The sequence below is a fragment of the Pseudomyrmex gracilis genome, unplaced genomic scaffold (assembly GCF_002006095.1).
Source record: "Pseudomyrmex gracilis isolate BER0280 unplaced genomic scaffold, ASM200609v1 scaffold_12, whole genome shotgun sequence".
Classification (NCBI taxonomy): domain Eukaryota; kingdom Metazoa; phylum Arthropoda; class Insecta; order Hymenoptera; family Formicidae; genus Pseudomyrmex; species Pseudomyrmex gracilis.
In genome coordinates this window covers 173,603-200,593 of record NW_018020596.1, presented here as the reverse complement: position 1 = coordinate 200,593, position 26,991 = coordinate 173,603, and the positions used below count along the sequence as shown (strand labels likewise).

The window sequence follows — 26,991 nt, the reverse complement described above, 5'->3', positions numbered from 1 at the left end:
CAAGTATGGCGTTCGATAATTCGAGTTTTTCATATATCGATTCCTGGTGTTTCAAGAAATGTTGCTGGTCTGCGATTGGCTGATTTACTTAATGCTGAAATCTTTTCTTGCGTTCCCGGCTTAAGCTGTGATCAGTGGCGCTGAACACGGAGGAGAGAGGAGACGAAAGGTGGCGAACCGAGCGGAGTGGCGAGAAACGGAGTTGAAGTTGCGAGGGCAACGTAGACGCCACGAATGTTTCGTTCGATAAACGTCCGGTGAGTGTTGTGTGGTGAAGCCAGGGAGGGTCGCGTTAGTCGTGGAAACCGCTGTAGATATTCGCGATGGACGACGAGCCGGCGGCGGCGATACCTGTTGCGGACCGAATTGGTTCCTCTCCTCGCCTGTATATCGGCACGCCTTTTAAGTGATTCTCAGTCATCGCGTGAGTGACTGGGCGAAGAGCAGAATGCACCGTCGTGTCCCTTGTTGACGTTTCTCGTCTGAACGTGTATATGTGGGTTGACGGTGTCAAACGTCCAGTGATCGTCGTCATAAGCGTATCATCCGTGCCATTCGACGTCGTGTAGCATAAAAAGTCGCGAGCTCCGGGAATCGGCCGTTTGCTTCGTCAGTACGAAGCAAAAGAAAACAAAAAAAAAACAAAAAACAAAAAAAAGAAATGGGTATCGTGCAAAGCCGTGATAGCGAGGGCGATGGAGGTGTGCGCCAAGTATTTGTCGGTGGTATCAAGGCCGGTGTTGTGCCTCATCACTCGTGTCATCCGGGCAGTTTGGGCGGACCTCATCACACACGCAGCGGCAGCGTACGTAGCGCGCCAAGGCAGCCGATGCCGGACGCTATCGAACTCGAAAGACGCTTCACCAAAGTGCTGGTAAATATATGTATGCCTTGCACTTTTCTTCTTTCTAGCTAGAGACCGGATGAAATTACGCATATCTTCTCACACATTCCTGAAAAACGACATTTGCTGATATTCTACAGCAAGTTTCTCAAATTTATGTTTACTGTGATATATATATATATATATTTTATCAGTGTAATTAAGATGTGCGTTTGTCAATTAATGAATTCTTTCATTTGTTGCTTTAACAAATATTTAACAAAAATTTTAGATAACTTTAACTCGCAATAATAAACAATCATCTTAAATTTGAATTTTGTATCTCAATTTTTTCGTCGCGCTCTTGATATAGGCGCACGAGTCGGGATGAGATAATTTTACTCGCAAGAAAAAAAATAACAAAGTCATCACCTACGTGACTGTCAATTAGATCGTCTCTGTATGTACTCGTAACTCGATTTAATTAATGCGTGCGAAACATTCGGTGCGTGCGACGAAATGTAAACGAGCGCGCAACAATATTAATTGTGACACTTACGCGCGGCGAGATAGAGAAGAGCATAATCATATTCACCATCCCAGGTGTGTAACATGAGTAACAAGCCGAGCAGTATCAACATGCAGCTTGTAACTTATAGCCGGTTAAGTTATAGCTAATGTTTCACAACAAAAAGGTCATTTCTGATACACAAAGTTTTATAAAGGATTTACATTGTGAAGCGCGATCTCTTATTTAATACTTTATTCATCAGTATAAAAATAGAGAAAGAGAGAGAGAGAGAGAGAGAAAGAGAAAGAGAAAGGAAGAGAGAGAGAAAGAGTGAGAAAGAGGAGGAGAGAAAGATAGACGACGAGGAGGACACGGCACGCCTACGCAAGCAGCGGCTCTCACCAAATAAGATTCGATTATACATCGTACGGCTAACGTTGCAACAACGATCTAACATCGTGAATATGTTTCAATTTATTAACTCATATCTTCGTTCTCTCTCTACTTTTTTCACTATCTTCTGATCATTTTCGAGTTTTATGAGAGATTTTTTTAGAGAGGTATACCGTATATTTGTCTTTTTATATTCTATAAAAATGTCTTCTACATTCTCTCGTAAAATAAATAGAAGAAAACCGTAGATACGAAGATGTGAGAAGATTACAGAGAGCGCTAGTTTGATTATATGATAATTTTCAGATTATTTTGACACGCTGAATACATATGGCGTTGATTAAAAATGATGAAGAAAAACACTTGGTTTAAAAAGACTGCGTGTGTTTCTTCGTAATCACGGAGGATCGATCAAGTCGTTATGCAAACTGGTCGTAGATCTACATCGTCATGAGAGCCAAGATGATGTCTCGTATCGAGAAAAAATACATCACGCGATCATCGCAGGCGCTCAGCCGGTTCAACTAGCTGAGAAAAAGTCTCGGGTTTGACGAAACGTACGGAAAGTGAGGATCGACGTTAAGGAAGCCAAGTAATCGTTAAAGCGATTCTTGTCCGACGGCATCATCTTCAGTATAATCTGCCTTCCGACTTGTCTTCTTGCTGATGTGCAAAGCGACCTTATCGCTTAATTGATCTCGTTATCCTCGCAGGATATGACCACTGGTTCGCTATTAAGTTTCCGCCAACATCTTTTTGTCATGAAAATGTTCACGCGTCTCCAGTCAATTTTCTATAAGTTAAAGTAAGTTGCAAATTTGTTCGACGAAGATTGGCTAGACAATGTTGTATTATATAGTTCCAGAATTGTATAAAATTACGTACTGGAGAAAAGAATGAAAGTGACTGATACACACTCTCTCTCTTTATGTGCAACGTGCTGCAAATATCTCTTTTTTTTTTGATGAGCTGGTTTTCGCCTTGCGCGTACTTTTTTTTACCGAAACAGACATACGTAAGCTTTACTATTACGGCACTAATGTTTATGAGAAATGTTTATTGCGCAAGAGTTGCCGATATTCGATCTCCGTGAGCGGTGCACACATCGTCGCTATTTGAAAGTTGGTACGATGGATGCGTTCCATTGAATAGGCGCATTTGGCGACATTAATCTGTGTGTGTATCTGTCTGTGTTTCTCTCTTTCTCTTAACTATCAAGTTTTTGTTTCAAGATAGTTGTGATTAAAAGTACTGTTATGTTAATATGCGAATTTATTGTTATATTCTTACATCATTGTACAACCATCTAATGTAATTGCTATTTGTTATAAATTGCTTGTATACAAAATTCTTTCGAAATTGAGCGGAGCTTGCTGACAATAAGTTGAGAAGCGCTGGTCTAACAAAGCACGCCGCTGTGTTCGAATACTAAAAAGAGCATGCATGCGCGTATCGTGTTGAGATCGTCAACCATCACGATTTCTGCCAGTAACGACGGAGTAATTTGCGATAAATAAATTTTCCAAGGCTTTGGCCCAATAACAACGAGAAATAACAACGTACACACATGCAACAAAAGATTTAAAAAAAAAAAAAAAAAAAAAAAAACGTTTAGAGAAATTACTCGAGAGAAAACGTCTCTGAATTAAATGTCATATTCGTTGCAATCGTCATCGTCGTCGTGTAACTGGAAATTATTGTAGGATGTTGTGTTTCATTACAGATTCTCGCGTCGATGAGTCACCGCCGGTTAGTCGCGCGCGTTGTAGAAAACCGCTTTGCTCGAATCACGAAACTCGGCTCCAGGGCTGTATCAAAAGTTTTCCCTGACCTCGATGTCGCGTGAGTTCGCCTTCCGCTTGGCGGAAACTTAATGAAGCTCGAGAAAGGTGATTTGTTCTTCTCTCACTTGCGCGATTAGATTCTGCCACGGTTTGACGGCGCGGGTATGCGACGCTTGCAACTGACCCGCATCTCATTTTGTCAGTATCTCATCCGCCACCTCCAACGTTAGCAACAGATTCTATTTTGTAAACTTTATTTTAACATAAGATCAGCGCTCTCGTTAATATCTCTCGGATTTGTAACGATCCGCCAATCCGCTCTAGTGTCGATAACTCGGTCAAAAAGAATCGCCAGAAGATACATATCTGTACACATTTATGCTTACGTAGTTTTATCCGCTCGAGAAAGTAAACAGAATAAAGTATACAACAAAAACACAAGTGTGTGTATTGAAAAAGTTTTGATTTCCTAAAATGACAAGCTACTGTCGGGATCTCTCAAAAATATCTCCGATAAAAGATAAGACCAGCCATAGATGCGTACACACACGTACAGTATTTCTCATATTCAACTGATAAATCGAATTTTTTATGTAGATTCATGACGGCGTAAAAAAAAGAAAAAAAAAAGGGATGGCAGAGGGTCACACACGCGAGTGCATTCGGGAGATGATGTCATCACAGTTGTGTATATGCACACATCGTGACGTTATCATTTAATTTTAGATCCTTCCATTCAAGTGCAAGAAACGACATCTCACAGTCCCGAGAGATTGCAAAAATTTACAGCACGATGTTATTGGCAGAAAATTCACTCGCAATAATAACAAAACTTACATTACGTGTAAAATACACCGTAGTCGATACGAGTATTTGTGAATGCATCTATCATATCAAGATAGTTTCTAAGACACTCGTTTGACTGATGTTTTGACTGATTGTGAGACACAAATATTTACAGAAAATCTCGTTGGTTTTTTTTCTTATGATACAATGAGTTGCGTAAAGTTGAGGAGATGTGTTTCAGGCTTGATAGCAGAATTGATTGATTTGACTGCGACTGATTGATTGATTGCGACTTGGCCGAAAATTTGCCCTTTCATCGGGCAGAAAACCGTTGATGGACGTCCTAAGTTGAAAGCTCTCTCTTGTTAGTCGTTCGGAGGTCAGTGTCCGTGTAACGAGCGCAGTAGTCTGCTAGTAACTCCGTCGATCTCACTAATAAAGATTAGTTTCATTCTTGACGCCTCCAAGACGTTCGTTTTTTCTTACTATCGAATAAATAATTTAATAAGAAAAAAAAACTAATGCCGTTTGTGATAAAACGAATACGATATTTTGTATAGTTATAATAAAACTATTATTAATTAATTAATTAATTAGCTAGCCGTAAAAATTGCTATTATTAATTAATTAATTAGTTAGCCGTAAAAATTGCTCTCAACAAAAACAGTTTGTCGCAACAAATATCTCGAACAAAGTAATGACCAATTTCGTTAAGAACGCAAGGCAATATCTGACGGGAACGGAAATGCATCATTTTCGAACATACGTTTTATATACACTACGTAATTGACCGGACCATGTAGCAAATTATCTCTAATTAAATAATAAATACGTACTTTCACATGTACAATAGTTGGAACACGTGGCAGGTGATGAAGATGTACCGTGTCACTTTCAACAGCCGATTCACTCGTTTTGTGAATCAGAATATGCAGTTTGCTCTTACGCGCCGAAATATAAATCTGAAAAACTCGTCAAAACATCTGGCACACACATGCAATTATATAAACTTCGTTTTTTTGTCGGACTTCACTCACAAGATAAAGAAACTGCGATAAAAACACATGTTTTCCGGGAACAATACCACCGAACTTCCTGAACGCCGAAACACCATGCATAAAATTCCGCTCAAGTTTGTAAGTGGCAAGACAAGTCACGGCCAATGCCGCTAAGTGCTGCTAAATTAATTCAACAAGCTATTTACTTTTTTTTTTTGCATTTCTTGATTGCCATCAAGAAATTTATGTACATGTAAACCGCGTACTTCTCTCTCTCTCTCTCTCTCTCTCTCTCTAGAATAAATATTACGCCAGACTTACAATGGCATAATGGTTGTTATCATGAAAACAGAAATAGAAATTGCATTATGTTCACTTGTAATCCATTCTATTCAGCGAAGGAGAACGTTAGCTTTCTCCAAAGTGGCAGGAAATCAGGCAAAAGTGTTGGTTTACTTATGCGAGCTGTTGCTTTTTGTGTTGCAGGCCTCTATGGATTTACCACCGGACAAAGCGAAACTCTTAAAACAATATGACAATGAAAAAAAATGGGACATTATATGTGACCAAGTACGTACTGAGATGTATAAAATAAATCCAATACACACGTGTATGTAATACACATCAAAAATTGAAAGTTTTAACTCTTTTGGTGCGACGCGATTTATTTGACAATTGATTAATTGTTCTTTGTGGGCTCTCTCAGAAGAATTTCAAGAGAAAAAATTTTGACGTCGTCATCGATTGTTATTTTCAAATCAAATTCGGCACGACATACATTTCTGTATACGCATGTACATGTCGGAGCATGCACGAATTTCGCAAAGCCATAGAATTTTGAGAAAAAAGTCGACACATGCAGCGAAAGGGTTAATCGTAGATCATTAAATAGCGGATCGAGTTCTTGTGAAAGCAGTCTCTGCGAATTGAACGGAGAATTGACGTAATCGCGCGACTCCGCTCTAAGAAATTATACGGATATATTATTAAACACACACACTCTCTCTCTCCTTCTCTCTTTTCCTCCTTCCTTTCACAATATATCTAATATCTTCATCTGCTTTATTTCTCGATTTATCAGCACGTGTTCACACAATCTGTACTTATCTCTCGTTACATTATTTGCCGCGTATTAATATAAAACCAAACAAAGACGAGATATATTTTGATACTTTACAAAATTGTAAAATGAAAACTGAAAAATATAAAAAGCTTCAAGCGCATTTTTAAGGTTGAAATAAATTGTATAGACAATCGATGGTTAGTCAAGATGTTTGAATCTGCCTGTAGAGCACATGTGCGCAACACGAGACGGATGTAATGCAAGCTGTGCTATTATACGATACGAACTGAAAAAAAATGCTCAACAGCCCTTTTCACATGCGTGTATCCTCTCCGTTTTCCTTCACAAATATTACTGCAAAGGTCGCAGACGATCAGAACAAAAAAAAAAAAAACTTTTTATAACTTCTGCATTATTGTCTAACTAGTAATAAAAATTAAAGTTGTTAGACTTGAAATGAAATGCTTGCAGGAAAGAGTACAGGCGAAAGATCCACCGTCTCATTATCTAGCGAAATTACGTACTTACCTGGACCCCAAAGCATCACGAAGCCATCGAGTACGTTGCTTTATTTTTTATTTTTCTGTGTTTATCTACTGTTTTTGTATTATTTCTATTTTCTTTTTGTGTAAATTGTGCTTTGAACGTCATCTTATCGATAGAATTCCCAGAAATAAATCGTATAATAATGAAGCTTTAATCTATGTGTTTTTTCTATATTTAATATGTTAAATAGAATGTGTAAATATGTTGAGATAGATTTTTTGTGTGTAACTTAAATTAATTATATAAATAATATTTGGTTTTGATTAAATTAAAACATTGGTTTTTTGATATAAAAAAAAGTATAAAATTATGTTATATTCGTCCGGAAGGAATTTTGTCAGACTCATACTAATGATTACACAGTCGTATCGTTTCCTTACATTCTTCCAGAAAAGGAAAATGGTTGGAGAGTCTACGTCAACTCAAGTTTTACGCGATCTGGAAATATCCTTACGCACAAATCACATTGAGTAAGCAAATTTAATTAATTTACGTTTCTGCAATACACGTATTGTATTAATCTCTCTCTTCCTCTTTGAAGTAGTTGGTACATTTACAATGTCAGTGTTTCCTCTAGCTTGTATTCTGAGCTCAATAGTGTTGTAGATGGGTGAGAGAGTTCTTGGATGAAGAAAATCAAGGCTTGGATGCTTTGATAGACTACCTCAGCTTCAGACTACTGATGATGCGGCACGAACAGCGGCTCTTGGAATCTCATGCAAGTTCCGAAGAAAAATTCGAAACTAGTAAGAAATCAATTAAGATGTTGAAAAAAAAAAAAAAAAGACAAATTAGATTCAATTAATTTAATCTGTTAGAAGCAACAAGATCTATAGATGATTCTAACAAGCTTTTGTGTTCAAACACACGCGATACAGATAAAAAAATAATCAGTAATAATATTAACACAGCAGGCGCCGGTGATATTTCGTCGTTAAATAACGGATGCTTAAGACCGCCTCTTCACGAGCTCAAAGATAGTCCTGGTGTTAAAAGGAGATCTCGACACGTGGCGCGTCTAAATATGGGCGAAGCAAAAGACGACATTCATGTTTGTATATTGTGCATGCGCGCAATTATGAATAATAAGGTGAATATTAAGTCTCAAACCAACAGTCAAAATCAAAATATTACTTTTTATATTGAAAAATTATACATATACATACGCATAAAATTGCGCACACAATACTTCATTTATTTTTATACTTCACACAATATGTAGAGAAAGTGCAATATCTACGTTTATTCGTGTGCATAATGAAATATATGTATTCATGTTTCGCAGTATGGATTTAACATGGTTATTCAACATAGAGAAGCTATCAATTGCATTGCATTAAGTTTAATCCATAAAAGTCTGAGGTGAGTCATGTATTGTCTTGCTCTTTCTCTCTCTTTTTGCTCTTTCTCTTTTTCTTCTATCGTCTTTTTTTTTTATTTCCCTCGCATCTGTTCTTTTCTATTTCCTATCACTTTCTCTCTTTTCCTCTTCTCTTTTCTCTGAGTACTTGCTCCTTTATCAGGTTTATTTTATCACAAGTAAATAGTGTTATAACGTGTGTGTGTGTGTGTGTATTGACAATTTGTTTAACGTAATCACTTAATTTCTTGATGAATCATAATAAACGATGTAAAGCTTGTGGTCAATTATGATGAAGATTGCTTTATTGATGAGATAAAAATCTTTTAATGCTTTTTTTAAGTTATTTTTAATAAGCGTGTCTCAAGAGTTTAATGTGCCACTGTTGCAACGGATATTCCGTTTTTTCAGAACAAAAGCTTTAGTGTTAGAGCTGCTTGCTGCAATTTGCCTAGTAAAGGGTGGCCACGAAATTATTTTGTCAGCGTTCGATAACTTTAAAGAAGTTTGCTCCGAGAGAAGAAGATTTACGACACTAATGGCATATTTCACTCAGTACGACAGCTTTCATATAGAATTTATGGTTGCATGTATGCAATTTGTTAATATTGTCGTGCATTCGGTTGAGGATATGAACTTCAGGGTACATTTACAATACGAATTTACAAAGCTTGGATTGGACGAATATCTTGAGAAACTTAGGCACACCGAGAGTGAAGATTTACAGGCAAGTAAATCAAATGTTTATTATAAATTTGAGTTGAAAAAAAAAAGTTAAAGAAACACAAATGTTTGCTGACAAATGTTTTATTGTGCAACAGAATTCGGAATAATTTGACATTTTTGACCGATTTTCGCCTAATGTTTACAATTTTTGTTTTGTTGATTAATTTTATATTATCTTCTTTTTTCAGGTTCAAATCTCGGCGTATTTAGATAACGTGTTTGATGTAGCTGCCTTAATGGAAGACAGCGAAACAAAGACTGCAGCGTTAGAGAAAGTAGCGGAATTAGAAGACGAACTTGGCCACGTAAGGAATAAATTTATATTTCTTATTATTCCAGTACATACGCGCGCGCGCGCGCGCGAGCGTGTAGAATATAAATAAAATTTATTTTAATAGATTAGTAAACTGTTATTTGCAATAATTATTAAACATGTGACGATATGACAGGCACACGACCGTATGGCAGAATTAGAAAGAGAATCATTGGCGAAATTAGCGGAGTTAGAAACTGAATTAGGCGCATTAAAAGTAGAATATGCTGATGCTTTAGAAGCACGTAGATTAGTGGAGGAAGAACTCACGGCTCTGAAGAGACAGAGACAAGATTCTGCTCGAAGACAGAGCGTTCTGGAGAACAAGATTATTGAATTGGAAACTCTTACAGGAACGCTTACAAAAGGCTCGTCAGGTATTTCACAATCTCAAAACCTCATACTGCTCATACATGCAACTAGCAATAACCGGGAGACTTATTGTAAATGTTTATCGATTTTTTTAGCCGCTAGTTTACGAAACGGATCTGCAACGAGTCCATTAAACAATTCGAATGATATTACATCTGAGTCGTTCACATCACCACCGTCACCGACGTCAAGTCAAGCGCCTTCACCAGCTCCTGCACCACCACCTCCACCTCCGCCACCTTGTCCACCGCCGCCTCCTATGGCGCCTCTTTCCCCGGGAGACCATAAGTTACCACCACCTGTACCGATACCTCCACCACCTGCTGGCATGATGCAAGCGCCTGACGGCGCGATGACTATTAAACGAAAAGTATGTTTTCTTCCTTTTATCTATAAAAATATATTAAAAGCATGTCAACTATTATCGAGCATAAAGCTGGAAAAAATTAAAATTATCAAATAAGATCTCATATTCTACATAAATCGTTGCTCTCGCTTAATACGAAAAATTGTACTTATTTCCAGGTCCAAACAAAGTACAAACTTCCTACACTGAACTGGATCGCTTTGAAACCTAATCAAGTGCGAGGTACTATCTTTAATGAACTAGACGATGAACGTCTACACAACTACATCGACTTCTCCGATTTTGAAGAACGCTTCAAGATCGGTATGAGCGGACACGTGGCCAATGGTAATAGTGAGATTGATGGACTTCACAGCTTCCCGAGTAAACGATTCAAGAAACCTGAAAATGTATCACTGTTGGAACACACGAGATTGCGAAATATTGGTAATCAATTTCTTCATCTATGTTGTACAGAAAAAATATGCTTATTGTATGCGTAAGTTTTTTCTTTTCTAATTTATAGCAATATCACGTCGAAAGATGGAAATGCCCGTTGAGAAAGTAATAATGGCGGTAAATGCTCTTGACTTGAAAGTTCTTTCACTTGAAAATGTAGAATTGCTTCAACGTATGGTACCCACGGATCAAGAGGTACGGATTGTTTTTTCACTCCTATATCACTAGAAATCTTGTTCTCTACAGAACTCTGCAATAAATAATGTATGTTTATTAATAATGTATTTTTTTTCTTTTTTTAGATAAAGGCTTATCGCGAATATATTATAGAAAAGAAGAATGTCAATTTATTGACGGAAGAAGATAAATTTTTGATGCAACTCGGTAAAGTAGAGAGGATATCTACCAAATTGTCAATTATGAATTATATAGGAAATTTCTTCGACAATTTACATCTTATTACGCCACAAACACATGCTGTGATATCTGCGTCCAGTTCTGTTAAGAGTTCAAAGAAGTTAAAAGCAGTATTAGAAATCATTCTTGCCTTTGGTAACTACTTAAACAGTAGCAAACGGGGCCCAGCGTACGGCTTCAAGTTACAAAGTTTAGATACATTATTGGATACCAAATCAACCGACAAAAGAATGTGCCTTTTGCATTACATTGTTGCCACAATACGAGTCAAATTCCCAGAACTGATTAATTTTGAATCGGAATTAATGTACATCGATAAAGCTGCAACAGGTATGGCTTACTTAATTTTTTTACGCACTAACTTTTGTTTCTTTCTAAATATTTACTCGAATATTTTCAATATTGCAAAATTGTATGTTAATCTTAGTCTCGCTGGAGAATATAACAACTGATGTTCACGAACTGGAAAAAGGCATGGATCTTGTACGGAAAGAATTCGAATTACGCGGCAAGGAAAAGCACAATACAGTATTGCGTGACTTTTTGAATAACTCTGAAGAAAAATTGCGTCGTTTGAAACTTGACGCACGCACTGCTGGTGAAACATTCCGAGAGTGTGTAGAATTCTTTGGGGAAAGCCCAAGACAGGCTGATGCTAATACCTTTTTCTCTCTTCTCGTCAGATTCGCGAGAGCATTTAAGGTGTGTTTGTTTTGAAAAAATGTATGTAAAACATTGAAAGCTTTATTCATTTCAATATATATACAATATTGCGTTTTTATTAAAAATAAAGTGACACGTGTAGTAAATAAGAAACTCTGCATGAACTTGTTTAGGTAGCGGATCAAGAGAATGAACAACGTCGCAGATTAGAAGCTGCTGCAGCAGAAGCTTTAAATACTTCAGAAGAAGTTATAAAACGTAATAAGTTAAATCAGAAGAAACAACAGGTATGTCGTACATTTTGTAACATACTTCTGTGTATTTACATCTGATTTACGTATCAGGCTTTCTGGACGAAGTGGGATCTTCTTCTTTTTCTTCTTTAAATGCTTATAAATCTGTCGCTCTATACTTAGATTGTTTAAAAACATTTCCTTGTTTAACATGTAAATTTTGTTGGGTTTTTAAAAGGCGTTCTTATTATGCATTATTATTAAGCAGCAAAAAGTTATAAGAAAGATTGAAGGTACTAACGTACTTTTGTGCGTGTGTCTTATTAAACTTATTAATACTGCTTGTAAAGCTGTATAATAATTAAACTTTTATCACAATTGGAGTCACACATATGTTAATAAGTGATATACTTTCCTTTATTGGATTTCTCTCCTACAACATCAATGCTACTTGTATTTTATCTACATGAGATTAACATATTCATTATATATATTTCTCACTTTAATACACTCACACGAATAACATTTATAATTACAACTTATATATAAAGATACACAAACAAATTCTTAATACCTTATGATTGTAATAATAGAATAATATCAGTATAAACAAAAGTTGTTGGTGCACTTGACTTATAAATTGCATACGTTATTATTTTTTTTAAATTTTATTTGGCACGTTTGTCGAAGGAAAAGGTTTCTTTTTTGGTTGGTTTTATATTGCTGGAATTTAGTTGCAACTTTCAGCTGAGTTTTTTGTTCCCGTGCACACACACATGTGCTCCCAAGTATATAAAAATTAAGTTGTATGTGTGTGGCCATATATATATATAAGTGTGTGTGTGTGTGTGTGGTGGATTTGTGTGAGAAATATCTTGTAATATTCACACATATACATAACAAGATAATTTTGTGATCATTATAAAAAGAACAATATCAAAAACATCCATTATTTAATGCATGTTGTGAAATAGCATGATTTTATAAAGTAATATTCATATATGTTACTTCTCTTTTGGGTTTTATAAATGCCTTGTTTTAAGCAATTTCATTTCTTAATCACATATACATTTCATAAACATTTCTTTTTTTATTTGTTACATATTTATTTGGATTTAAAGTCACCGAAATTTTGCTGTAACTCGAACAAGAGTCTGTTACATCGCCATCTTAATGAACTGGAGCTCAGAATGTAACAAATGTAAAAACAATTCACAACATGTAAGTTTGCCATCACTCACTTCCTCCTATTCACATGTTTTGTAATGTTCACACTGCACACGTGTATATTTTTACACGCTCGTACACACACGAAGAGACAGATACAAATTTGTTATTGTCAAAATCTTATTTACACATATAAAGTTTTAATAGCTTTTATATTTTCTAGACTTATGTCGCTAAGAGTATACATATTTTTCTGAAACACATTATAGCTACGCTCTATTTAAACAGTTAATTTTGTAAAACCAAATTTATCTTTATATGGTATATTGTTTTACACAGGTTTTTCAATCACATTTATACTAACAGCAATGTATTAAAATATGAAGTAGCATGTGGTTGCTCGCATTGATGTTGCTTGAGAGAATTCTCCTAGTATCACTTTTTTCTTCTGCTATTGATAGATGAACTTTCATACATTTTTTAATAAATAACGTAATGAGTAATGTATTTTAATTAAAGGCATAAGTAAATTGACTGATGCAGTATAACTTTATTTCCGACGTTAAAAATTACATAAGTATTCGTTAATTTTTCTTAAATTTAATTAATGTAATAAACATACAATATAGAACTTTAATATATGGAAACGTTTTTAATCAAAACATATTTTAAGTGTAATGTTATTTTTTATTGTATGTAATCAGGATGCTGTTATAAACGAACTGAAAAACAAAACGCGATTAGTGCAAGAGAAAAAGCTGTTGCTACAGGATGAAGTATACAATGGTGCCCTAGAAGATATTCTTCTCGGTCTTAAGTCTGAACCGTATCGCAGAGCAGATGCTGTGAGGCGTAGTCAACGACGACGGATCGATAATCACAGGCTTTCACGCACTGCCGAGGAGCTTGAACTCTAATCTTTTGTATCTCGAGTTCAAAGTAACATAGCTTTATACAAAAATGAAAAAGTTGACAGAGAACGCCAAACAAGTTCGAAAATAATAATAATTTTGAAAATATTAAGAACAGAAACGCAAATAATTGTACATTTTACAAGTGTATATTTTTGCCACTTCACATTTTGGAAGCTTTTTACTTGTACGCTTTATTGCGAGCATACAAGTTCGAAACTGATAAGCGACAATATTCATACGTCCAACTAAATTAGATTTTCGTGCACGAATTCTCATAATGGTGCTGAAAGTTCAAATGCCATGAACTTAACATTTACATAGACTTGGAATTAAATTTTTCAAAACTTATTATTTTTTGCACAAAGACGTCCGCTAGAATGCATTTATTATTTAATACTAGTAAATTTTCTACGAATAGTAGATATAAAAATCTCGTACATTCAATTTAGCATAATATAAAGGAACATATATAATATGCAGAATAAATTAAGATATCTTTATTGCACATTTATAAGCAATTTTAAAAAATATTTTTCGACTTTTATATGAAATTTATATATGTTCATTGTACGCGAGATGTTTCTTTTGTCTCTATGTATTCAAGTAAAATTGTTTACATTTAGTTATTGTTGATTGTTATACGTATTGAAAATATTTATATAATTCTTGTTTTCTCTTCTATTTCTCACTCACTTATTCATGTACGCAATATCTCAATATTCAATTGCTCTTAAAAAATTATCTAGTATCAAATGGACACATTTATTTATTAACTCTTAATACATGTGTGTGTGTGCAGTACACATGCATTAAAGAGAATTTAATAAATTTTTTTGCTATAGTAAGAAACATTCCTGTAATAATAAGCTAATGAAAACATTGTTATTTCATGAACGCACAAAATTCATTTTAAAATTTTTCTACTGCAAATTTGCACAATTGTACTTTGTGTTCACACCAAAAATAAAATTAGACTTATATATTATAAAATATAATATTTAGTATAGTTTCATATATAATATTTCTTCAACAATTTCATCTATATTGTAGTACGTACTTTTGTAGCACAACTGAAAGGGTGATATGTACATTGTTTCATATTATCTTGAAATATTTTTTAAAATCAGGTTTTGCACAATATTTATAACATTCCTTGAACGTTCTATCAAGAATAAATTATACGAGCGAATAGAAGTAATAGCATAAAAACAATAGCATATACTAGTTATATAAATCGACATATATGTATACAAGTTAAAAAAGAAGAGATAGATATGTATGAAAATATAAAAATCAAACAATTGAACATCGATTATAGAACAACCATTCTTTATAAAAAAAAAAAAGCGTTTTTTATTATGCAAAGCTTACGAAAAAAGACTGCGCATCTACAAGCCTTTTCCTGATTCATGACATATCGCAATTATTTTGGAAATTTTTATATTATTACTTTTGTACGTTTTTTATATATCACATAGTAGAAGAGAGAAAAAAATGTAAATAATGCTGTAATATATAAAAAATTTACTAAAATAATTATAATTACTATTATATCGTAGTTCGATTACCAATGTGATGTTTAGATAAAATATTTTGTATTGTAAGTGTTACTCTCTCTCTTAGTGCATAAATATTTTGTCTATTCGCAATTTATGACAAGAAAGTTATTTCATATTAAAATAAAGCGACGCGTATCTTATGTATTTTTTGCAATAAACTGTAAATACACATACATACGTATATCTTAATATATGTGCATTTTATTATAAAAACTTATTAAATATTCTCTTTGTGTAAAAAAACTGAATAAACAAACATTACAAATATTATGTAGTATACAGTCTAATAGAAAAAAAATTCCTCAGATCCTTGTTCCAAAAAATAATAATCTTATTACGTCAATAGATATTCAACAATGAAGTATGTTCGCTTTGCTACAAAGAAGAATCAAATCTTTTTTTTTTTTTCTAATTAAAAACTGATTCGAATCTCAAATATATTGTTTTTGAATTAGTTATAGCCTTCATTAAGTTTCATTTTTAAATGATAGGATGTATATAGAAAATAGGAGGGAAATAGGTACTACAGTGAAAGAAATACGTTCTCTATAAAGAAAACGACCATATTTAAGTTATTTAAAGAATTATATTATACATACAGAGAATAATCCATAAAAATTTATAATCTGCAGACTGTTTTCAACAAAAATATCGAGAGATTGGTAATCTTTTAGTTTACAAACAATATCTCTCGATAAATAACTCATTCGCAATGTCCTAAGTATATACTTCATGGCAGTATATTAAAGATAATATATTTTTTTAATTAAATATTTTAGGTATATATGTACAAACGTATACACAGTGTGTATACGTATGTATACACAGTGTGTTCTGTTCCCTTCTAAAATTCTTTTCAATTGTTTCTTCTTATCTCACAAACGCACGCGTATACACATACGTTTCATGGAAAGGAATAAATATTCTTTCTTTTTGTCATTTTCCACAAATACAGATGAATAAAAAATATATGATACTATTTCCAACAACATTTAGCTTAAATGCATCTTATACAACCTCTTCTTACGACTTAAAAAACACATACACTATTAAAGTGAATGTGTAAAATGTTACTTTGAAAAATTTGAAAAATATAAAAATTATGTTTTAAATTTTTCTCGAAACATCACACATGCATATATATTGTATATTACATACAATATATATTATATATATACTGTATATATTTAAATATATATGAATATATATATATATATAGTTTTTCTATATATGTATATATAGTTTTTTCTACACTTTCAGTCTATATAATATAATAAAATTTCGAGTATATACACAGTCTACATACATATTATTATGTATTCTTTGTTTGTATTTATAAACAACTTACTAGAAAACTAGAAAATACATTTACAAATATCTCTGTCACAATGGTACTCCCTTCTCTCTCTCTTTCCTCTCTATAATATTGAAAAACATACCAAATACATTGCCTACTTACTCAGCATTGCAGTAAACGTTACAAATAACAATTGGACAAGTTATTTGCTATATTATATCAGGTTTGTTACATGTATGTGTACAAAATTACAAAAACTTACATCACAATTTTATATGTATGTACACATACAAAATTTGTTATTGCGATTTTGTTTTACAGAGGGTATCTCTAAAGAGGTGTATCAAAATTTTTAGATCTACAAAATATATCTCGCGCATGTATAATTGTTTTTCGTTTAAAATATCTTATTCTTAACTTTTGTAGATAGAATGAGGCAAAAACGATCAAAAAACGACTTATATTGTTTTACTTGAAAAAGAAAATGTTAATTTTAAAATCTTCTCTATGCCTACATATTATTATTGCCGTCACATTATGGCCTCTTCGAAACTACTTTACATAGCAACAATTTTTCATGTTATTTAAACTAGCTGCAATATATTCATTTATAGATTATATTAGGCCACCCTGTATATCTTACATAAAAAAGTATGAATGTTTCTAAGAATGAGCACTTATACATTCTGTATGTCTGTAGACAATGTATAATCAATATAAAAACATGCACTTACATTAAGACAAAACATGTTCGAAAAACATTATTGTCATAAAAATGATATCAAAATTGTAAATACAATAGATATACAAATATTAAGTTTTTGGACCTGATTATCTTTTTATAGGAATGTAAAAACTTTTCATTACAAAAAAATATACTGATTATCAGGTTTTCTTAACTATCTCTTTATGTATTATCGAGCAATATGTGTATAGATTAATTCAGGTGTAAAAAATGTACATAATTAGCACTGTGTGTTTGTAGAAGTGTATATTGTTAAAAACTTATTTTTAATAAATAATTATTGTGTTAAAAGTTTTACACTGAGCTTCTGCAGATTAAAAATGACAAAGATTTTATGTAATAGATGATGTAATTATAAAAAATCGAAATAACTTAATAACTCTTAAAATAATTTTATCGATCTTTCCAAAATATTTAGCATATAACGTGTATATCCACAACGAATAAATAAATAATCTAATAGAAAATATAAATTATATGCAAAAGAGATTCTTTTGGTTGTACAAAGGATTCTTTGGTTTAATTCACGTTATTACATAAAATCTTTGAATATAATCTATGTACACGTATACATAAAATTACCAAGAATAATTTAGTCTCTCAAATACTTCTGTTTTATACAAAATCATGTACTTGTTTTTTCTCGCAGAAGTTTTGATATATTACAATAATACAGTTCACAAATTGTTGCTGTATTTTCAATTTACATTTTTTTGCGAAGTGTGAAAGGTAACAAAATTGTAGATACATAGTAGCATGCATACATATATATATATATAATATATATATATATGTATATACATACACATATATATATATATATATATATATATAAACACTATTATAATACGTGTTAAATTAGACATATATATATATTTTAATACAAATTGCTGTTTTTAATGAGGTTCTTTTATAAACGAAAATATTGAAAAATCAAAATCATAATAAATTTGCACAACACGAAAAATTAATATTAATTTTAATTCAATTTTTTCTTAAAAAAATAATCAGTTATCAAATTTATAAGCCAGACAACAAACACTTGTTATATATGATGCAGTTACATTTAAAGTAACAATTATAATAATTTACCTTAAAGAAAAAATTAATGTTTAACTGCAAAAACATGCAGAATTAAAACAATCTTTAGTTAACTTTGTACTTTTATAAAAAAAATTAGAAGTACAATTTTAGATAACATATTTCGTTACAATCGTCGTAATTTGTCATGATAACAATAGTCTAGAAAGCAAATCAGTTTAATAGAATGCAAAATACAATTGAACAACATATTGAATAATATTGCATCATAACTTACAACAAACAAAAACATGACATTTTTTTCCACAGCAATTTGAACACAAACTGGTTAGCTTTATTTGGTTTATATGGCATGGATCTAGTATTTGGTTTTGGTGTTATGTGTGTGTCTATGTATGTGTGTTATTTAATATATTATATTCACCGTTAATAAAAAAAATGACAATATAAATAAACCATTTATCAATTTAGAAAAAAATATATGTAATGAGAATATATGTGTATACATATACACATACATATACATACATATATTTGAAAAAGTATTGAATTATAAATATATGTATATATATTTGTACAAATATACGAATCTAAATTGAATTACGTGCAACAAATCTTTCTTCTTTCTATATAAATATATTCAAACCATTATCATAAAACGTATTAACATAGAAAATATACAAATAGTTATATACAATAGAGTTTGTATAACACATCTTTTTTTACAACCATTCAATATTTGTTAAAAGCACAATGAAAATATATCTTTGTTTCTCTGTATGCATGTAGACATGCGCGCATACAGACATGTGTATTTTATATGAATATATGTGTATATTATGTAAAGTGTGTATACAAAAGTCAAAATTTTCAATATAGTTGTATATTAGGCAGTTTTTTCTCTTTCTTATTTATAAATATATATATGTATTGTCTTATCAAAATGTTTCAATCTAATTCGTCTTGCAATATTCTTCAAAAATTACTGATTAAAATAGTAATATTAAATATTAAATATTAATTTTCATTGCGTATCTCTTATATTTTTCTAGCTGTTTTATCTATATGATTCTCTTTCGCCTCTATGTCCATTATTGAAGCATAAGTGATTCTAAATTTCGGTGCAGAATAGTATCCTTTACAGCATTAAAAACAACTTTAATATTCTCTGTATCTACCGCAGTAGTAAAGTGATGAAACAACGGTTTTCTTGGATCTCTCTTGACGGAGACAAACATATCGAGTATAAAATTTTGCACGTCTTTTATGGAATGTGGATCACCCGTAAATTGTGGAAAGTACAAACACACGTTTGTATCTTGTGACTTTACTTTCTTATCGAGCAGATCTGTTTTGTTTAAAAACAAAATAATAGAGACACCACAGAATATCCTATTGTTTACAATGGTATCAAATATATTTCTGGATTCTTCCAATCTGTTAGTTCTCCTGCAAGATTAATCGAGATACAATCATTATCTCTGTTAATTATTAAAATGTTATTCATGCGAAGAATAAGTGACGTACCTATCTTCTAATAAAACTTGATCAAACTCCGACGACGATACAAGAAATAATATAGATGTTACACAATCAAAACATTGATACCATTTTTGCCTTTGAGATCTTTGGCCACCAACGTCAACAAAAAGAAAAGGGATATTGTTAATTGGTATTACAAACTCAGAAATTCCTTTTGTTGCCTTTCTACAATGTAAGATATCTTGATGTGTAGGTGTATATTCCTGAAAAAACAATTTTACTCTTATACGTTCTGTACACAACACACACACACAATGTAAAATCTAAATTTAAAAAATATTTTAAATAGTATATCAATGATTTTTTTGAGATTATTTTAAAGTAGATAAGTATAATCATAAAGTTATGAAAAGCATTACCACTCTTGCTATCCTGTCAAGATTATCCAAGAAATATTGAACAGAATCACTCTGAAAGAATAACAAATTTTTACATATAAATATAGCAATTATGGTAAAAATAATAAAATAAAATAATTATATTTGCATAACATCTACTTATTAATGTCTCAAGAAAGATTACACTCCAAAATAGTATTATATGAAAAATTAGTAGTATTATATGAAAAATACTGAATTCTTACTAATTGAAATTCTCTTCTTCTATCAAATGCTTTTTTAATCGATGCATCTTTCCATAAATTTTGCAGTGCTGGTACATAATGCAAAAATAACCTGGTGTCTAACACCATGGTGTTTTCAAACTTGAGTAATTGAAAGCCAATATCATAATTTTTAGGATTCTCCCAGGGAATATTTAGCTTATCCCTAGCATCCACTAAAACCTTCATTCCTTTGATGATATTCTGGTAGATTACATGTTGATATTCCTTAATTAATTCAGGCTAAAAATAATATAAACACATACACAATAATACATAGATTCTTTTTCATTCTAAAACTCTCTTACAGGCAAAATATATTTACATAAAAAACATGTATGCATAGTATTTATTATTTAGAAGTTGTGTATGACATTTAAATACACTATTTACAACTTATTACAATATTATCCCAATTATTGGCAAATTATTGTAAAAGAGAGCCAAGTTTAAATACTTTGCTGACTAAATGCAGGCCAAGTCACTGTTCTGCATAAAATAGTATTTGAAATAAAATGTCTAAGGTTAAAGGTTTATCAATTAATAGGCATATCAATGGATTTCAGAGATCCATGATCAATCAACCTCAATCCTCAATCCGAGTGTGTATAAATTCAATGAAATACGGATTTTACCTCGAATTTAATCCCATGAATGATTCGCATCTGTTTGAGGAATGTTGACTTGCCGCTCTCGCCTGCGCCGAGCAATAGCAATTTCACCTGTCGGCGAAATGTTTGCCGGTCCTTTTCCAACATTCGGTCGATTTCCTGACTTTTGTAACGTTGTTCGATTTCCTCCGGGCTGAATTTAAAGCGTAGACAACACGACCATGTTAAGGAGCTCGCCATCTTGCTCCACCTTGCTTCTCGCTCCCTCTTCTTGTTCCTACCTCTTCTAACACCTTCCTTTACTTCCGTCCTCTTTTACTTCCGATATCTTGTTACGTGGTGATAATCTCGTCCTTTCGTTTCAAAAGAATCAGCACGCAATTAGAACGCAACGTTATCTCGTCAAACTTGATCGGAGAACGCAAAGTAATCAAAACTTACATTCGACCGCACATTCAACGAACGATATATTCTTCGTACGTCACCCCTCCCCCTCCCCATCCCCGGTCTAACCCTCCGAATGTCAAATCCACACACCCACCTCGTGAAAGCTGATCGGAAATCACAAATTCAAGATCGCATTTCTTCATCAGGCGTGGTACGTCGGAATTTCTGACACAATTGATGATCACTATCACTTCCGCTCGAACAAATATGCGGCTTTTTCGATCGATTCCAGACGAGCCGCGTACTTGTCACGTACAATACTGTTATAACAACACACAAAAGAATATATTGGAGAAATAAAAAGAAAAAAAAGAGATTAACATAGAAAAGTTCACGTGGCAATTGGTGCTACCACTGCTATCGATAGCACTTTCGCTTATTCACAATCCTTATCATCTCTGCTGATGTATAACCCCCGAATTAGACATGATTAAATAATCATGGTAATTACCGGGCGGCGCTCCTTGTCATCTCCCGACGCGTGTATGAAAAAAATACTCGATGTCACAGAACAGCCCATTAAGGCGAGTTTACATGCATACGAACCTATCGCAAAGTTGACCAATCGCATTCATCGGTCGACTCTTGGTAAATTTCTCTTGGAACGAGATTTTGGACCGATTTCTGTGAGATCTAATTAATAATGCGATTGATCAATTCTTCAAGACCTGCTGCCATTGGTATAATTCTCGATCTATGAACGCGTTGCGACTGTCAAGTGGATCGTGCGTATACTCTATGGTGTATATCCTCTGTAGCTTAGCATCGAGTGTTTTTTTGAACCGTATATAAGCTTCACTAGGTTGACGGACGGTGTCGAACAGCCACAAACAGCGTAGAAGAGTCTCGCGCAGTGGTGATATTGCCAAAGTTGTTATCACCGGTGTCGTTGTTCCTGGTTTCACCTTCTTTGGACGAAAATGGCGTCTCTGGCCACCGGTGTGCGTTTGTTAGCAAGAAACTCCAGCGGTTTTAGAAACTCGCTGGGTGGCCGATTGCGTTGTACGAGCGGCGTGTTCGCTCAAATACGATGCGACCGGAGGCTGTTGCACTGTGTCACAAGGACGACGCTCGTCGTGCCGCAGGTAATTGAACATCACGGTCTTACAAGTACATGTGACATGATCGAACCTCCTCGCGCAAACATTCGTAACGTGTTTTGCTACTTATGTATTATGTAACTAAAGCGACTTTTTATATCCCATTGAGATACACAGCAGAAGTAGTATCATCGGAATCATCGTGACGAGCACACACACACACACTCTCATCTATGATCACTCGAATCACGAATAGTCTCTTTACACACTGTACAAAATCACATTTCTTCCACCTAGACTGTGATTATCTTCAGGCTAGAAAAAGAAAATGTTGTTATAAACTTGCATTTGTATTTTTTATACATGATTGAAGTGTATATACTCTAAATATAAAAATCTTCTACTTCTTTAAGGATGCACACAAGATTTCTTATGATATTGATTTGTATGTGTAAAATTCTTGGAATTAATTTAAATTTGCGTGGTAAACAATTTTTGCAATACAAAAAGTTCTTTAATGAATGCAGGTAAAGTGCAATCGTGGATATTGTGAAGATGTTAGAGCAAAACCAAAATCTGTTAAGGATATTGAGGATCGTGTGTTAAAAACTATATCTTCTTATAATGAAGTCACTGGAAACAAGGTTTTATAAATTTATATCTTTTTGTTGGGAAAAATTTTGCAGGGCTTATGGGACACACGCATCAAGCAGGTGCGTGACTACAGCCATAAGGATCCGCTAACCCTTGACATTATCAGTCAGCGGGTGCTCTTGGTTCTCAAACTTTATGATAAAGTCGAAACCTCAAAGGTATCTATTTAGAGATCAATAGTTTACACCTTGCTTGATCGTGGAGTTTGCATATAGACTGACATGTGAAAATAAAATTCTTTTTTTTTACATCAGTATGTTGTTCTTATGCATTTCAATTTTAAGTATTTATTTTCCTTGTAAGTATTTGACTGAAATTCTGATTTTAAGAACATGTCAGTTGTGCAGAAAGCCCATCATATTGTAGTAACTTAGTGTAATAGAAACTTTAATCTAATATGATGCGTCGAATTTTTCTCAGTTATCATTGGAATCACACTTTATGGAGGATCTAGGTTTAGATTCTCTGGACCATGTGGAAATCATAATGGCAATTGAAGATGAATTCGGTTTTGAGATTCCAGATATGGATGCGGAAAGATTACTAAGACCCAAAGATATAGTGCGTTATGTTGCGGATAAAGAGGATATTTACGAATAACAGGCCTTTATATACATAAGCGATATAGTTAACATCTACCATTGTTTCTAATGGAAATAATGGATCACAGCATCTCGTACATTGCTGCCATTATTTTTTCTGTATATAGCTCGATTATCTTTATGTGAATAAAAAAAATAAGTGAGTTATTACATTGAATCTCTATTAAACACAAATATTGTATCCCACTGAACAAATGAATGAACTGTAACGTATGAAAAATATTATTTAAATAATATATCTATACAGTTTAAAATATAGTACTGATACTTTTTGAACACTTTTTGAAACAAGAGTCTGAGAAAGACGCAAGTAATGGTTTTTCGATTTGCGTGCTTGTGTGATTACGTTTCTCTTTTCTGTCACTTAGACGACGGAGGCGTTGATAATGTTCGTTACAGTGTGAAAATATCGACTATCGAATCTCGAAAGTCATTAGTCACTATGCATAAGAAGCGCCATGTTACATTTATATTGTATTTATTCGAAGAATCAAATAAATTTGAGACGTTTCTCTTTTTTGGGAAAAACACGTGTATTTTTCATTTCAACATTTCAATTTAATAGCAGTACGCGAACATTATGGCACACAGTCCTACAACAACAATGAGATTAAAAAACAGAGATACTGCGAATAAAATTAGATATGGCTCGCCCAAATTGCAGGAGACTTTGCGAGAGGTTAGACGTCAATGTTAATATTTTTATTTTTCAACAATTTTTTTACAATTGCAAATTATAATCACATGTCACAAGACTTGGTTATGCATGTGAATACCGTTTTTCTCTATATTTAAATATATTTATTTTGGTGTTTACTTTGTTTTTCAGAAATATCGTCAAAAGATGCAAGAAAAACGAAATAAGTTATTTAACAGTCATAGATTTGATTTGGAACTCAATTCAAAACATGTGCAAACCGCATCGACAGATTTAGTACGTCAAGAGTTTAAAAGTCTTGCGACCTTAGATGACAATAATAAGAATTTCATAGTTAAAGAGTGTGATATGCCTCTGAGTGATGAAGAAGCAATTGAATTAGAAAATGAAATTGTCCAAGAACAAGGTTTAAACAATATTAGAATATTTTTGAATTATTTTATCAGATATTTCTTGTGTTAGAGAATATAATATTTGCATGTTTTATATGTAATAACAGTAGATTATTTTAGTAACAATATTTTATTACTATAATAGATGTAAAAAATAATAGTTCTTATTTTAAATTAATATAGAACAATGGATAATTCAAGAATATGAGAAATTTGCCAGAGATGAGATTGAATACATGATAAGGTATCTTGATAACGAAAGTAAAGAGGTAATTTGTCCAATATGCCAAAAGGCAATATTAATAGAGGAAAATAATTATGTAAGTTGTCAAANATGTGNATTGAAATTGTTTGGTCATACCATGCAAGAAGTGAGATATTTAATTAACGAAAGTGTGAACACTCATGCATTTAGTTGTATCCAGGTACCAACATTTATATTATTATCTGATGGTAATCTCAATCTGTATCTGATATGTCATGACTGTTCTACTTTTACAATTGTTTGCTAAATTTGTTCATAATTATTTATCTTATTTAATCACCTAATTTTTGTGTGCTGGATAACTCTCAATTTGTAAAATTGTTTTTGTACAAGACGAAAAATTATATAAATGATATTCATAAAATGTGCATTAGAATGAAAGTTTTTTTAATGCTAATTTTATTAGTTTGACACATTAGATATTTCTTTCTAATGTTATTCAATCTGGATATTCTAGACAGTCTCAATCATTATAATACGTAAAATATCCTTAAAAAATTGTTNCTCAATGTGTGTCAACTAAATTGTTAAATTGTATAATAATATTTGACAAATCAGTCATTGAAATCAATCTAAAATGTTATCGTTTTACGTTAATTAATCACGAAAGGTCAGTATGTCTTCACACTCTGATTGAGTTCGATTAACTTAATTTTAATGTAGAAAATCAATCAGCACAATTATTTCCTATCAACAATCAAAAGTGATGAATTTGTGATATAGGTATATAGATGAAACAAAATACAGTAGTATGGATTTCTTCATGTTATAATTTTGAAATAATAACATGAAAAAAAATATTTATGATTATATGATACATATTATACAAAAAAAAACATCCCTTTGATGAGTTTACTTACATTACTTATTACTTATACATTTACATACATGTGTAAGTTGAAATAAGGGCAACTATATATTGTGTCGTGTTTAAAAAAATAATGTTTTACACAAATCCAAAACGAAGAAAGTAATAGAATTAAAATATGAAATATAAGATGTTAATAAAAAATAATTTAACCTTTTTTTCTTATTGTTAATTGCGATTTGTTTGTTTGTTTTTTTTTTTCGATGAGACCATGCTACGTCGACAGAAACACAACAATATGCAGAAGCCCTTTGCAGCTTAGTTATATATTCGAATTCTTTGTAAACAGTTTTGTACATTATCACATGGAGTTTTATATTAAAGATCTTGTATTATATAACAATGTGAACTAGAGAACAACCCCCTTTTTATCCACGCAATCATCAACTGTAAAGTATATCTTTTTTGTTGCTGCCATGCGGTGCAACTTAACGCCTCAACATATATATTTATCGAATTATTAAGTCGCAATAAAAAAATTTAATTGCATCTTTGTTCTTTCTCTATCTAAAGTCGAATATTTCAAAAAATTAACTTTTTAATTCTTAAATTGTCCTCGTAAGTAGTTTATCAAGATGATATCGCTTTATGGCACTGATTTCGTGATTTTTATACAACAAGTTTTTATAACTAACTTCGAGAAGAAACGCGCGGTCTAAAATTAAAACCTCTACTGGTGTTTAATGTATGTAGTTTAAACTTGTTTTTACTTCGAAATATTTTTTTCGAAGAACATAACTCAAAATGTCGTAAATATTGATGAGAAAGAGAGATTACTTTTGCTTTTTTTTAGTT

The 26,991-nt window shown here is 32.5% G+C and overlaps 4 protein-coding genes across 8 annotated transcripts; 3 read left to right on the top strand and 1 right to left on the bottom strand.

Moving 5' to 3' along the window:
• Window positions 1–183: 183 nt before the first annotated feature.
• LOC109863685 (formin-like protein CG32138) lies at window positions 184–15,616 on the top strand. Of its 3 annotated transcripts, XM_020444110.1 has the most exons (18): window positions 184–874; window positions 5,782–5,865; window positions 6,830–6,916; window positions 7,268–7,374; window positions 7,511–7,650; window positions 7,816–7,994; window positions 8,190–8,266; window positions 8,676–8,991; window positions 9,179–9,295; window positions 9,440–9,680; window positions 9,771–10,045; window positions 10,201–10,468; window positions 10,548–10,675; window positions 10,783–11,227; window positions 11,325–11,599; window positions 11,734–11,847; window positions 12,915–13,014; window positions 13,665–13,752. In XM_020444110.1, exons 1-17 carry the CDS (start codon window positions 662–664, stop codon window positions 12,987–12,989), a joined length of 3,141 nt encoding a protein of 1,046 aa, XP_020299699.1. In that variant the 5' UTR covers window positions 184–661; the 3' UTR covers window positions 12,990–13,014; window positions 13,665–13,752. The 3 variants fall into 3 exon arrangements, with proteins under 3 accessions (XP_020299699.1, XP_020299698.1, XP_020299697.1); XM_020444109.1 differs by lacking the exon at window positions 12,915–13,014 and having other exon boundaries at window positions 7,295–7,374; window positions 13,665–15,616; XM_020444108.1 differs by lacking the exon at window positions 12,915–13,014 and having other exon boundaries at window positions 13,665–15,616.
• A 3,417-nt stretch (window positions 15,617–19,033) lies between these two features.
• On the bottom strand, window positions 19,034–22,208 carry LOC109863777 (guanine nucleotide-binding protein subunit alpha homolog). 2 transcript variants are annotated; one of them, XM_020444311.1, is made up of 6 exons: window positions 21,712–22,208; window positions 21,295–21,623; window positions 20,642–20,902; window positions 20,418–20,468; window positions 20,044–20,261; window positions 19,034–19,965 (listed from the first exon to the last, which is right to left on the bottom strand). In XM_020444311.1, the coding sequence occupies exons 2-6, from the start codon at window positions 21,508–21,510 to the stop codon at window positions 19,608–19,610; spliced, it is 1,104 nt and encodes a 367-aa protein (XP_020299900.1). In that variant the 5' UTR covers window positions 21,511–21,623; window positions 21,712–22,208; the 3' UTR covers window positions 19,034–19,607. The 2 variants fall into 2 exon arrangements, with proteins under 2 accessions (XP_020299900.1, XP_020299901.1); XM_020444312.1 differs by having other exon boundaries at window positions 21,812–22,208.
• A 220-nt stretch (window positions 22,209–22,428) lies between these two features.
• Window positions 22,429–24,163, top strand: LOC109863778 (acyl carrier protein, mitochondrial). Of its 2 annotated transcripts, none has more exons than XM_020444314.1 (3): window positions 22,429–22,802; window positions 23,444–23,569; window positions 23,832–24,163. In XM_020444314.1, the coding sequence occupies exons 1-3, from the start codon at window positions 22,638–22,640 to the stop codon at window positions 24,009–24,011; spliced, it is 471 nt and encodes a 156-aa protein (XP_020299903.1). In that variant the 5' UTR covers window positions 22,429–22,637; the 3' UTR covers window positions 24,012–24,163. The 2 variants fall into 2 exon arrangements, with proteins under 2 accessions (XP_020299903.1, XP_020299904.1); XM_020444315.1 differs by lacking the exon at window positions 23,444–23,569 and adding an exon at window positions 23,285–23,401 and having other exon boundaries at window positions 22,431–22,802.
• An 82-nt stretch (window positions 24,164–24,245) lies between these two features.
• On the top strand, window positions 24,246–26,584 carry LOC109863779 (RPA-interacting protein). Its single transcript, XM_020444316.1, has 3 exons — window positions 24,246–24,692; window positions 24,843–25,077; window positions 25,247–26,584. The coding sequence occupies exons 1-3, from the start codon at window positions 24,594–24,596 to the stop codon at window positions 25,573–25,575; spliced, it is 663 nt and encodes a 220-aa protein (XP_020299905.1). The 5' UTR covers window positions 24,246–24,593; the 3' UTR covers window positions 25,576–26,584.
• The last annotated feature ends 407 nt before the right edge of the window (window positions 26,585–26,991 follow it).